Source organism: Argentina silus (genome assembly GCF_951799395.1).
Source record: "Argentina silus genome assembly, chromosome: 2".
Classification (NCBI taxonomy): Eukaryota; Metazoa; Chordata; class Actinopteri; order Argentiniformes; family Argentinidae; genus Argentina; species Argentina silus.
In genome coordinates this window covers 33463367-33476170 of record NC_139656.1, presented here as the reverse complement: position 1 = coordinate 33476170, position 12804 = coordinate 33463367, and the positions used below count along the sequence as shown (strand labels likewise).

General features: G+C 39.3%; 1 protein-coding gene across 2 annotated transcripts; it reads right to left on the bottom strand.

Moving 5' to 3' along the window:
- Positions 1-1646: 1646 nt before the first annotated feature.
- Positions 1647-11787, bottom strand: pitx1 (paired-like homeodomain 1). 2 transcript variants are annotated; one of them, XM_083664813.1, is made up of 5 exons: positions 11664-11787; positions 10463-10517; positions 6397-6546; positions 4833-5035; positions 1647-2930 (listed from the first exon to the last, which is right to left on the bottom strand). In XM_083664813.1, the coding sequence occupies exons 2-5, from the start codon at positions 10506-10508 to the stop codon at positions 2382-2384; spliced, it is 948 nt and encodes a 315-aa protein (XP_083520939.1). In that variant the 5' UTR covers positions 10509-10517; positions 11664-11787; the 3' UTR covers positions 1647-2381. The 2 variants fall into 2 exon arrangements, with proteins under 2 accessions (XP_083520939.1, XP_083520940.1); XM_083664814.1 differs by lacking the exon at positions 6397-6546.
- Between the last annotated feature and the right edge of the window lie 1017 nt (positions 11788-12804).

The window sequence follows — 12804 nt, the reverse complement described above, 5'->3', positions numbered from 1 at the left end:
GGCTGATTTCCCCCTGTACTACTCAAAATCAGCCAGATAGATCTGATCCTGGATAGAAGAAAAAAAATATCCACATCATTCTGATCCAGATTAACAGTTTTGAAATACTGGGCCCAGATGCACAATCCTACCCTCTGCTGGCAGAAAGACAAACAGACAGACACAACACACCCCTGTTATTGATAGCGATGGGTCATATCCCTTAACATGGGGGTTTCCATAAATTGGGTTCATGGGACATATTATTTTCTTCTCAGAAGGGGTAATCCTGTTTGATCAGATGATTCTGGTTATTTTGTCTTTGCAGGATCATGTTCTATTATTGCAGGATAGCTACTCAGAAGTGGTAGACCCACAAGCAATGACTTTCCTGTGTGCACAGGTCTACCAGTTCAAATATTTACATGTCATAAAGTGACATCTTGAACTTTACCCTCTAGTCTAGATTGCCTGGACTGCCCTTCAACTGATTCAATGAAAGAGAATTGAAAGGGATATAATTGGAAAGTATATGATTGCATTTATGACAATGAAGCTTTGTTTTTGTTATGAGTCAATATAAAGCATTGATTTCGTTTTATTATCATCTCAAACATAGATTGGACCGATCACTACATTTTGCGCAAACGTGTCCTCCTGAAATCAATGCACAAACAAACCGTTCACAAACAAACCGAGTTGTGTGCGCCATTCTCAAGTTAGGATTAATGTGGTAATAATAATGATAATTATAGTAATAATACCAGTAATAATTATAATCATAATATTAACAACAACAACAACAACAATAATAGTTAATAATAATAATAATTAATGAAGCTTGGCATACTATCAGTTCTATGTAATTCAAAGTATATAAACGTTGTCGATACTGTTAGCTTGGCGTGAATATCAGCCTAATGGTCAGTAATATAGATAGGGACAGAACTGAAGGTGTCGACCACGAGATATCGTATTGATTTTCCCCCTCATTGTCCTCACACACGTCTCTGAAACTTCGCTTTTAGTCCATTAAGATATAACGTCCGCTATCTATTTGACCATATAAATAATAATTTATTCTGGATACTTTTGACGTCCTGGGACGAGACCCAATGTTATTCTGAGAATGGATCTATTTTACCAACAGGCCTGCAGTACTTGTATGTGTATGCCTGCTGCAGTATTATTCTTATTATTATTATTATGTCGACAGTTTAAAGAAACACTAAAAAAAGGAATAGACCCACATTAAAAAATAAATGAGCTACAGAGAGAGCGGCAGTGCCAAGTCGCTCCTCGCTAGCCAGCTCTTAGCTTTTCATCATGGCAAGTATGATTGCTGCACTAAATTCCCTTGCAGTAGCCTGCTTCTCCTCTGCGGTTCAGCCCACATTAACCCACACTGACGGTGTTGTCAACAGAACCCGCTGCGTCACGATGTGAAACGTCCAGCTAGAACGAATAGCACAGAGCGCTGGAATGCCCGGATGGCATTTCATGGTCATCACTGATTGAGTTGTCGTCTCTGAAATAATTATTTGTTAGCTTTAGACCTACAGGCCTACTTTACATTACGTTCGACTATGATAAAAGGTTGGAGTATATTTGTTTTGGGTTGTTTTAATTCACTAGACACCCCCCCCCCATTGAATAAATACCTGAAATAAACATCTAGCCTATCTGCTGTAGTTTATTCAAACATATTACCATAAACACATGAAGATACCTTTAATCACCTTTTTGTATACATTACAATGGACTTAGTTTTTACTTACTTAGTTCTGCAAAAACCTTACATTATCACCAACTTGTACAAAACACGTTGCACTCAAGTTAAGCATGCGGGATTTCTATTTAAGCAACAAATTAACAAATAAAACGAAAGTACTCCAGACAAAGCATGTAAAAGCAAAGTCACGCTAAACAGGACACAATGCCTAAAATGGGCCCGTGGCACCCCTGCATAGACGGTAAAAGCACACATTAGATTAGCAATATAAAAGTCTAAGCTATGTACAATAGAATTCTTCTTCTACCGGGTCCGGATACATAGGCATATTTGTTTCTTTTTTTTGTGTTCCTAATCCAAGAGTAGACATAGGCCTACAAGCCACGTTCAAATAGGGTTGAGTCCTCAAAGCAAGCAAGCGAAAAATACACAAGAGTTCCTTTGTCTGTCTTACGTTATTATGTACAACGTTGCAATGTAACACGTCTTCATCACTTTAAATCCAAAAACATGGATATTTAAATTGCTGTGCAAGTTCATTGGTAAACACATACAACCCGCATAATCCATTTGAAAAATAAATGATTGCAACTAATCCAGTTTAGTTGTCTTTTGCCCCTTCCGCAGGTAATTTGTCCGCAAATTATTTTTTCTCATCACGGCTGATGCGTCAACTGTTGTATTGACAAGCGTTAAGACTAGAGCCGGGACTTTGTAACCCGCTGTATCCAAAGGTTGGGTGCTGCTTCGATTTCAGTCTCAGGGTCGCCAGGCTAGAGTTACATGTGTCTCTGTATACACTGTAAGGAGAACCGGGAGGCCCGTACGGACAGGCGGACGAGGACATGGCAGAGTTGATTGTAGAGGTGCCGATACCGTTAAGGTTGCTGATGTTGTTCAGGCCCGCAGCCTGCATCCCCGATACGGACGAGTGGCCCATGCTGGAAGCCATATTCATGGAGGAGATTGAGTTAGGAGCGGAGAACATGTTCTGGGAAGTGAGGGGGCTCATGGAGTTGAAGAAGGTGAAGTTCTTGGTGGATAAGGGGGCCGGGGCCAGTCCTTTGTTCGTCCAGTTGTTGTATGTGTAAGCGGGGTACATGTCGTCGTAGGGCTGCATGAGGCCGCTGAACTGGGGCAGGTAGCTGTTCTTGCACAAGTCCATTTGCTGGTTGCGCTCACGCTTCCTCCATTTTGCCCTGCGATTTTTGAACCACACCTAAAGATGAAAGAAAAAAGTTAAAGTAAATTATTATTATTATTATTATTATTATTATTATTATTATTCATACCATTATGCTTTGATTATTATTTTTAGTCACACAAGTGCCCAAAATACAGTGCACAATATAAAGAAGGTGGAAACCTATGCACAGTTATTATTGAGTACAATTTTACAAAACTGACGGTCTTCTGGAGTTTGCGTAATGGAAACAATTCGTTTTTACTTTATTATAGAAACAATTTACAAGTAGGTGCCTATTATATCATCCTAACCCTAACCCTAACCCTAACGCTATTTATAGTCTTCCGGGGTATAGTTGTATTGATAAATTGTCCACAAAGACATGAAAGATTTGACACCAAAAGCTTAAGAGTGAGATTTAAAAAAGCACCGTCATCATTGTGTTTTAGCTTCAGTATATCTCCAGAAAATATGTAAGCCTAAGCCTAATACTTTGACATGCCATGTCCAACGAATTATACTATCTGAACAAAAGTGATCGAATTATCAATCATCTTTGAAGCAATGTTTGGACGGGCACTTGCAACAGTGCAGAATTTGCCCCAAAAAACGTTTCTGTTGAGCTATCAATACGGTATGGTTTGACTGTGATTCAATGGAATAGGCCATTAATATCAATGTTATGCTTTTCTACATATTAAAGATATATTTTTTCTAAATGATGAATAGGCTATTAATGGGAAAACATCCATAATTGTATCTTAAAAAAACGAAAGGCGCATGTAACATATAGCCCTGATTTTAATAAGTTAACATCGACTTGTTGCTACCTGCTTCAGTGTTGGAGAGCAGAGCATAGTTGTTTGAACTGTATTTGAAACCAGGATTGAATTATTTAAGCCATAGGCTATAGGCAGGCAAACCTAAAATATAGCCGTATATAGCCTTATTTTTATTTTTTATTTTTTTACAACATTAAAGCATATTAAAGTAATTAGGTTTACATGCTAATAAGCAAAAGCAAAGTAACGTCGTAACCCAGAATCTCATGAGTCCGACTTAGTGTGATTAAAGGGAAAGCTATCATGGTCTGTTATAATAAGCGTTTATATTGATTGATATTGTATTGATGGATAGACACACGGTGATTGAGTCCGTTTGCAATTGAAGAAAAACATGGACTATAGGCTACGCTACCTACGACCTAGTATAAAAGTATAGTAGTATAGGCCTAGGCCTTTGAATAGGTTTAGGGTTATGTTGACGAGATTAGGGCGAACAAAACTCACGCTTATTTTGTTTACCCGGTTTCTATGTTATATATACTGTGTTTCTATACTCTGTAATTATTCTTGTTCAATATTTGGTTTAACACGTATTATCACAACGAGAGATGATCAATGATGACCACTTGTTACGCAGCAGCCAATTGTAAACATATGTTTAGAATATTAATATTTTGAGGAGTTGTTATTGACTGTACATTAAAGAGTAATTACTTAGTGACTCATAACACTGTGTCACCGAAAGAAATATTCTATAATTTGCATAATTTTATAAATAGCACGCAAAGTAATCACACGTGGATTCAGTTGTGTTCATACGTCATTCTGACAGCGATGTTATCGGAAATGTCAAAGGAGAAAGAGCCAGTTCGCCTGAGTTGTCAACTTTAGTGTGGGGATTAGCTGAGTAACTGAAATGCTTGGGGAGGGAAATTAGAGTGTCAGTTTTACCTTATAATGTTCGTAATCACTGGTAATTATCGCGATGGAGTCATCTAAATGATGTTCGAGTGTAGGCATGAAGTCAAGCAATAAACCCAAACAGGTTTCAACGGAAGTGTTTGCTGAAGAATTATGCTCATTCATATTCGTATTGTTTTTGTATTGTAGACGTTTACGCACGGCTCAAAAAGCGTGTCGCGGCCCTTACCCTGACTCTGGCCTCAGTGAGGTTGGTCCACACGGCTATCTCCTCTCTGGTGCTCATGTCCGGGTACCGGTTCCGCTGAAAGGTGGCCTCGAGCTCTTGCAGCTGCTGGCTCGTGAAATGAGTTCTCTGTCGCCGCGTTTTCTTTTTCTTGGGGTCTTCCGCGTTTCCGTCATCACTTCTGTGTTCAACGCTCCTCTCCTTTTCTGTGAAAGACAGACAGAAAGGTAAATACATGCAGTTTACTTTACAGAGCCTTGCTGGGTACTTTGATTTTAACAACTAAGGAGCTGTGCCCCCTCCCCCTGCTTTGGCCTACATCTACAGTCCAACTCAATACAAGCAATGCACAATCTCTGTTGACCTCGGTATAGGAAAGAAAATCTAGCTTATAAGCCTACCGTGCAGTATGTATTTTAAGATTATTTCAAGTGTCTACAAGCCATGAAGTTATAATAAATTACATTATAAAGTAAAGACCGCAATGAGTATCGCGTTCTCTTGGTCAAACATTAACAGCTTAGCTCCGGGTTCAATATTGATTCTTTTAGATCTGCCATTAGACATCTATACAGCTATTTAGTGGCCGATAGATCAACACAGTTCCCTTTTGGCACATAGTTTGTCCAGTTTTATCTCTTCCCCATTATCTTGTATTCGTGTCTTTCCAAGATAGCCTTTATTTCATAGTATCAAAATAGCCACATAGTCTACATGTGGAAGGTCACTCTTCATAGAAAATGTCATTTAAAGATCACCATTATTACTTCTCAATCTATTGACAGACCTAATTCTCCGTACGTGGTTTGCAGGGCTAGTGTATCTGCTATGCGTTAGGCCTGAAACCAGAGAATAAGTGGAATAATACAAATCGACCAGTCTTCTTCCACAGCACACATTGCCACATCAAACACTTTTGATCAATATATGTGTTAAACCATGTAAGACTGCATTGCATTTCTTCCTCAAGTCATTACGTTGTGTTGACATGACTTGTTTGCGTTGTTGCGTGTTTGTAATTTCATCAGGTCAACATACTTTGCTTTTCTAAAATAAATAATTTAATGTTATAACCTCTTTGAAGATTTGGCACCGATTGAAACGCAATTCTCGTTCTGCTTGGAATTATTGACATAAAAGGTAATGCAAGACATCATTTATACCTTTCAATAATAGGTGCAGGCTATATACCTCGCCTAATAACCCATTATCAAAGTAATAATAAAATGCGGCATAATTTTCATTAACTTGCATGTGGTCAAATAGGCTACAGTTGATTTATAATTGGCCCAACATTGCAAGACCTTTTAACAAACTTTTGCCTTTGTTTTAGAAACCGTAGGCCACTCGTTGACTTCTCCCTCTACCATATGGCCCATGCGTATTACAGTGGAAGTTTTTCTGTGTTGCATTAGCCTACATTGCAGGTTGAATGTCTGATATCTCTTATCGAATAATAGGCCTATGTGTCGGTTTAAGACGATAGGCGTGATTAAAGAGATATTAATCGCTAACAATGGGAGGAATATGAGATAATTAAAAACATCATTATATAGTGGTAATGTACCTGCTATTTCAGTATCTGATGACTCGCTGCTTGAGTTCTCTAATGTTTCTCGAGTGGTGTTCGAAGTTCTCGGCAAATGAAACGTCGAGGCCATGTCGCGCGCCTGTGGGGGTCTCACGGTCTCTGCGATTCTGTCCAAACTCATTCCACCTTGAAAAGAATGATGCCTTATTAAAAAAAACTGTATTCAAATCCTGTATATGCCGAGCTCTCCTCAACACCTAAAGCCTATGCTTGGAAATCCATCCGTAGCCAAACAATTGCCATTGCAAAACAAGATTTCCACGGAATTGTTCTCCGGAAAAACAGCCTTTTTTCCGTGCAACAGTGACAGCCTGGCCGTAGCAGCCTGGCCGCTTTCAGTTTCCGCTGGTGGGAATACGGACAGTGTGACCGAATGGAAGCTCTCGCACTGGAACCAAGACACGGGACCCACCCATCTCTTCCGTTAAACCTCCCCGAATTGAGAAGGAGTCCCACCCACAAAGAGTGTTCAATCTGACTGCGTGCGAGAGCACTTTTTTTTCAGACCATTTATCTCAGGGGAGCGCGTGAGGCAACGGCGCTTTATGCGTTGCAGTTGCGTTGGAAAGTTTGGGAGAAAATTGGCTTTTTATTCAGACATGTTTGAAATATGCTCGATGGCAATGGAACAGGCGGCCGCGCGGCAGCTGGGTGCGCTTGTATACACACGCACGCAATGTATATCTCGGATATGAACTGAGTTGAATAAACATTTGCCATAGGCATAGGCCTTCCCTGTTATTTCCAACGCCAAACATACGGGGAAAGTACCTAATTTATACTTGATTATGTGTATGAAAGAAGCACACTGCTGCAAAATGTGCAGTAATAGTAAATCAATTCATGTCCGGGGACGTTTTGGATGAGATCGCCTTGTACCCGGTCAGATAAACAATCACGTAATACAACCACTGAGGTAGACCTTATGTCAGAAGAACTAATGAAATGGTGTGTGTGTGTGTGTGTGTGTGTGTGTGTGTGTGTGTGTGTGTGTGTGTGTGTGTGTGTGTGTGTTGCAAACCCCACCTGTTGTGTCAAATAATACCTGTTATCTACAGACCAAATAATCTCTACATGAGAACACAATTAACTACAGGATACAAACATTTAAAAACACTGAAACAGCTTATATCTTTGAGACTCAAACTTACATCTGTTAATATAAAAAAAAAACTCCAAAAGCAGTGCATTGCTGAACAATCTTTCTTAAGATGGAAATATTCAAGGGACACCAATTAGCTCTACAATGAAAAATTGTTTCCTGTAAATATTAAATCCATTCCCGTCTACAACAACAATATAGGCCTAATGCTGTCATAAAAACATTAGGCTACAGACCATGCACAATGACGCTTACTCTCCATGTACAAGTCGTAGCACAGGCCTTACGGCTTATAGGCTTAATGGAAGGGAACTGTCTTCATATGTTGCATTAGATTGACAGTTTCTGTCGCTAACATCAACACATAAATATCTCAATCGAATGGAGTTGCTTGTTGTTTTGTCGCAATCTCTCTCTGAACCCTATGGACTGTCTCAGACATAACTGTAATTGAGCGGCGCCTGCTGGTCGCAAATGACTGGGGAGAAATGTCTCATCACTTCACCGAGTTATTTTCGTCCACTATATAGGCAAGAAAAACTATGGATGTTTGATCGCAGGCATCGCAGCATTGTATCCTATAGTGATTGGCCACTATTTACTCTATTCGACAGCATTCTTTTAGGATTTTTTTGTCATTAAAAACACTGAATTGCAATTTGCTGTTGTCGTAAAACCCACGTCTATGAACAGGAACATGATATGTATGTAACTTTTAAGAAGGAAGAAGATTACCTTGATAATTGTTTTGTTAATCGAGAACAGCTGCGGTACTATTTTCTCGTCATACAAATGGTCGCTTAAGTAATGACTTTGGCCAGGTAAGGCGTTCGCTACGCTCCGTCTACAAGCCGTACAGGCGCCAGTGCTAAGCATTGACATGAGACCCCGTCCAACTGGAAAGCTGCCCTTTAGGATCTTTCAGAAGGCAATTGTGCAACCTCTCAACAATCACTCACTTTTTTTTTTTCATTTATTTGTTCACCTCTCTCGCCTGCGCCTTGTCATCTAATATTGTTTTCATTAACCTCTTTGTACAATGTAGGCTATACTGCGTGTTCTGCACGCCACGTTCTTGTGGCCCAGCTCATCACCACTAGGAAGAACATGCGATACTCTAAAGATTAGGCGCACTCTTAATGCTCTGTGCATACTAACATTTGAATTCCAGCCAATACAATTGTTTTCAAATCACGAACTCTGTTCAGAACCTCCTGAATGGACTGGAATTTAGATGGACTGGATTTAACACTTGTCAATGGATTTGTGCACAATAAAAATGGCGCACAGTGTGCGCCATGATGCCTTTCTGGTTTAACGCTCATTTGATAATGAGTGTTGTGCCCATAGAGATGCCTATAACATCTGCCTGAGCTTTGGCCTATATATGTAAGCGGCTGCCGGGACTTACTATCTTGATCTTATGCAGGTCTAATCAAAGCTCCATTAATACATTAACAGTGAGAAATGTTGTGTCAACGTTTTTGGCATTGAAAGTTGGAGCGCGCATATTGGTTCATTTTTAGGTTCTGAAGGAGTAGGCACTTGCCACTTGCGTGACGGATAATCTACAAAAGCTTTTTTATCCAACGAGACAGGTTAAAGGGTATTGGCAAGATAAACAGTAATATTTTCTCGGGGGACTGAAAATAAACTCAACGACCGTCGTTAAACCAAACAAAAAATAAAAATAGAATTCAAGTAGTATTTTTTAATCCTCGCTTTTCCTGGTAGCTAAACAAACCATGGTTGGGGCAACGAAAACAGGGAAAATTAAACGCTGTCTGACATTCAAAGGGAAGAAAGAAGTGGGCCTTGAATGTAACTGGACACGGTTCGTAACCGGAGACGAGTATAGCGCTAATGTCATTATTGCCTTGGTGACCATCATGCCCATCTTGAGTGGATACTTCTTCCAAGGCCCTGACCCTGTCCCGATAAGCATCCTGACATTTGAGGGAGTGTTTCACTGGAAATTGGCCTCATGGTCCCACGCACGAAATAATAGATAGGACACGATAGGCCTATTATGTATTGGTTCATTTCAATGAGATACATTATTATTGTTGCCTCCTATAACTATGAAAAGTTATTTTACCTGATTTTACGCATGGCTTAAACTGTGCTTTGCTGAGCCAATGTTGCAATAACACATTAAACAGAGCAATAACTTAAAGAGATGTATGAACCTATAAAGTCAATAAAGACAATAAACATTGTTCCACTTTTACCCCTCAGGTATGTCCATACCAAATGAAAGGTAACGCGAGAAAATTCAAGATAACGTCCGATCGCTTTCATTATATGCAGTGTCTTTGCTTGAACGGATAGATATTGTCACATCATATTGAACCCAATGTATATTCTTCATCTATAATCAAACCACACATCAACAGACAATTTGTAATCTTAATTTCCAATCTTAATTTGCAAATTGTATCCAATCTGTCACAGTGACCACTGGATCTTGCTATGATACTTTTATGCAAGCTAGTCTGCGTGTCGCTGTAGAAAACAAAATCACGTGATTTAAGGGTTTTCGAGGTACGCAAAAAGCTACAGGCCCACAGCAAAGCAGGCAATCTGGCTATAAACCCTTTTAAATGGAAAAACTTCAGATGCAAGAAAATGAATGGATTTTACGAGTCCTATTTGCTGGTTTGTCTCATATACTATTTGAAATTCCAATTAAATTATCGGTTAACTTTTAGTTTTACCTGGCCAAGGCTTAATTACGCATGCAGCCTATGCTATCTTCTGTTGAGGTTGGATTGCTGTATAATCTGCTCATAGTAGGTTACACCTAGACTTGATTCATTATAGCATTTACTAGTTAAGTGCTATACATTTAGGCTTTGGCTGCATAATAAAATCCGCCATCTGTAAATTAAAGTGTTACCAAATGATGTAAGAAGGAGCGGTAAAGCATGCTAGTGATACCTGTATCTCCGCAAGAGATTGCATTCTTCGACAAATTAAGTTCCATTCCAGATGCCTGAAAAGCAAAATAAACAGTTTGCATTAAACATCATCCTTCTATATACATCATTATACAGTTTGTTTTATTTATTGACAAATATAGCTTAAGCTATGATAATGTTACCCAACTAGAATAGAGACTTTTATTGGCTACCTTCTTTCCCCATGTTAGTCAATGTGTTGGCCTTTCGTTCCAAGCAGTCAAGAGATCTTTATCTAGTGTTGCCTAAAAGTTTATCTTGACCGTGATGTATACACATAACCCCCCTTATCTCCAGGAATCCCTTTGCTCGTTTTATGTCGATAATAAATCGTGACATAATACATGGTTCCCCTTTTCACACCGAGACAGACACACACACACACACACACACACACACACACACACACACACACACACACACACACACACACACACACACACACACAGAGTTATTTGTATCTGCTTCATCTGCCATGTCAGTCAGAGATTAGTACAGATTCAGACAGTGCTGTTCACACCATAAGGGCAAACATACAAAACATCAATATAAAGAGCCTTTTATTATTGTCTTCATGTGATTGTGTCCTCTAACATGTGGGCTTTTTAAATGTGTTACGCAATACCTTATAATTATTTTACGAGGCATATAGTATCCTAATTAGTCTTAGTTATTGCACATTAACATGTTAAATTGCACAATGTTTACGAGTGGATGTTTTTTGAGGAAACTATAACTATATCTTTAAACTCGAATTCTGCGATATTAAACTTTAAACAGGAAGGCTGTCATATATTCCCTCCCTTGAACAATCACGTTACAAGCCCTTCATGCCCATGTATAATACTCAAAGCCTGCGTGTTGCCATTATAACAGCCGGACGGTAGATTCGGTCCAGCTGTGTCTGCACCCCGTCTCCCCTGCACTCTGATATCAAGCCTGGAGTGTAGACACTGGACGTGTTAACACGTTGCACTATTGCTGTGTCGTTCGGGGGGTTATACTCAACACCCTTGATCTCCTAATACTATTCTTAACCAGTCCACAACATTCTATCAACGGCATTGCGGCGTGCAGAAAACACTCTCACGCCTAGATACTATACCACTCTGGGATCACAGACGAGCTTCCTTCTGTTAAATAAGTAAGGCATGTATAACTCTAGACGCGCGGACACTCACCAGTTAGTTCCCAGCAAAGACAGAAATATAGTTAAAATGTCCCCATGCAGGTGCGAGATAGATCCACTTTAGTGCGGGCATATGCTGTGTCCAAATATGCTCTTTGATAGCTGCTCTGCGTCGCGCGGGGTTTTCTTCAGGAGACCTTTCTCGTGTCCAGGTGACGTCACGCAAACGAACCCCTCGACGGCAACGTGATACAGGATGCGCGATCTGCCTCGAGGAGGTGTACCAGCAACTGGTCTCTTTGGAGGGCCTATGAACGGGCCTTAAAGCGTAAACATTATATATTTTGAATATATTACGTTGTGTTAATTATCTTTTGTTTTAGATAGTCTTAGCCTATATAGAAGACAATACAGAAAAGCGTTCTTTTTTAACCATCTTTGATGTTTGGACCAAATGTAAAATGCGAAATAAACAATAACTTACGTAACAAATAGGCCTAATAGTTTATTAGAAAAAATATCGGGTGTAAAGGACGCACAAACAAAAAAACATGAATTTGATGGTTTATGGTGTTCAGATGCCCTTGGACAGATGGATTTGCGCATTTCTTCACAATGTAATTGTAAATATGCATGCAGACGCATAGTATTAAAGTTTCATTTATTTTATTGAATTTGTTGTATATTGTTAAATATTCAAACTTCTCCAAATTGTAAAAGTCATTATTTTCCTCCGTTTCAAGGTTAAAACGTCGCATTGGGTAACGGTCGCCGATTAATGGTTACTTGTATTCGATTAAGTCCGTTTTTCAAGACCCTAATTGCAGGTGATGCATTATCATCCGTTATCTGTAATAATTCCAAATGTTTAATTGTCCCCAGTAAAACGTATTCTTGTTTTAATTCTATAATGTAAGTCTTTATATTTCGAAAATATATGTTTTTGCTTTCAACACAATTCAGTAGAATATTTGATAAACGATCTGGAATAATCGAACCTCCATTTACGTATAGGCCTTAGGGCCCTGCAGAATCTGAAACGTTTCCTCTAACGCATACCTTTTAAAAGGTAAACAAGAAAACAGATTAAATGCAGTAGAGTAGCCTTGTCATTCCACGGCAGAAAACAGCTTTCTAGCTCGTGCCACTTCCAAGTATTGTAAGTCTATATTTCTGTTGCTTTACACGTTGCA

Bases quoted from the DNA above. Each gene is read 5' to 3' on its own strand.
- pitx1 (XM_083664813.1), bottom strand. From the start codon at position 10,508: ATGGAACTTAATTTGTCGAAGAATGCAATCTCTTGCGGAGATACAG. The intron at 5,036-6,396 runs GTACATTACCAC...TGTCTTTCACAG, and splicing joins ATCAGATACTGAAATAGCAG to AAAAGGAGAGGAGCGTTGAA. The intron at 2,931-4,832 runs GTAAGGGCCGCG...TTTCATCTTTAG, and splicing joins TCACTGAGGCCAGAGTCAGG to GTGTGGTTCAAAAATCGCAG.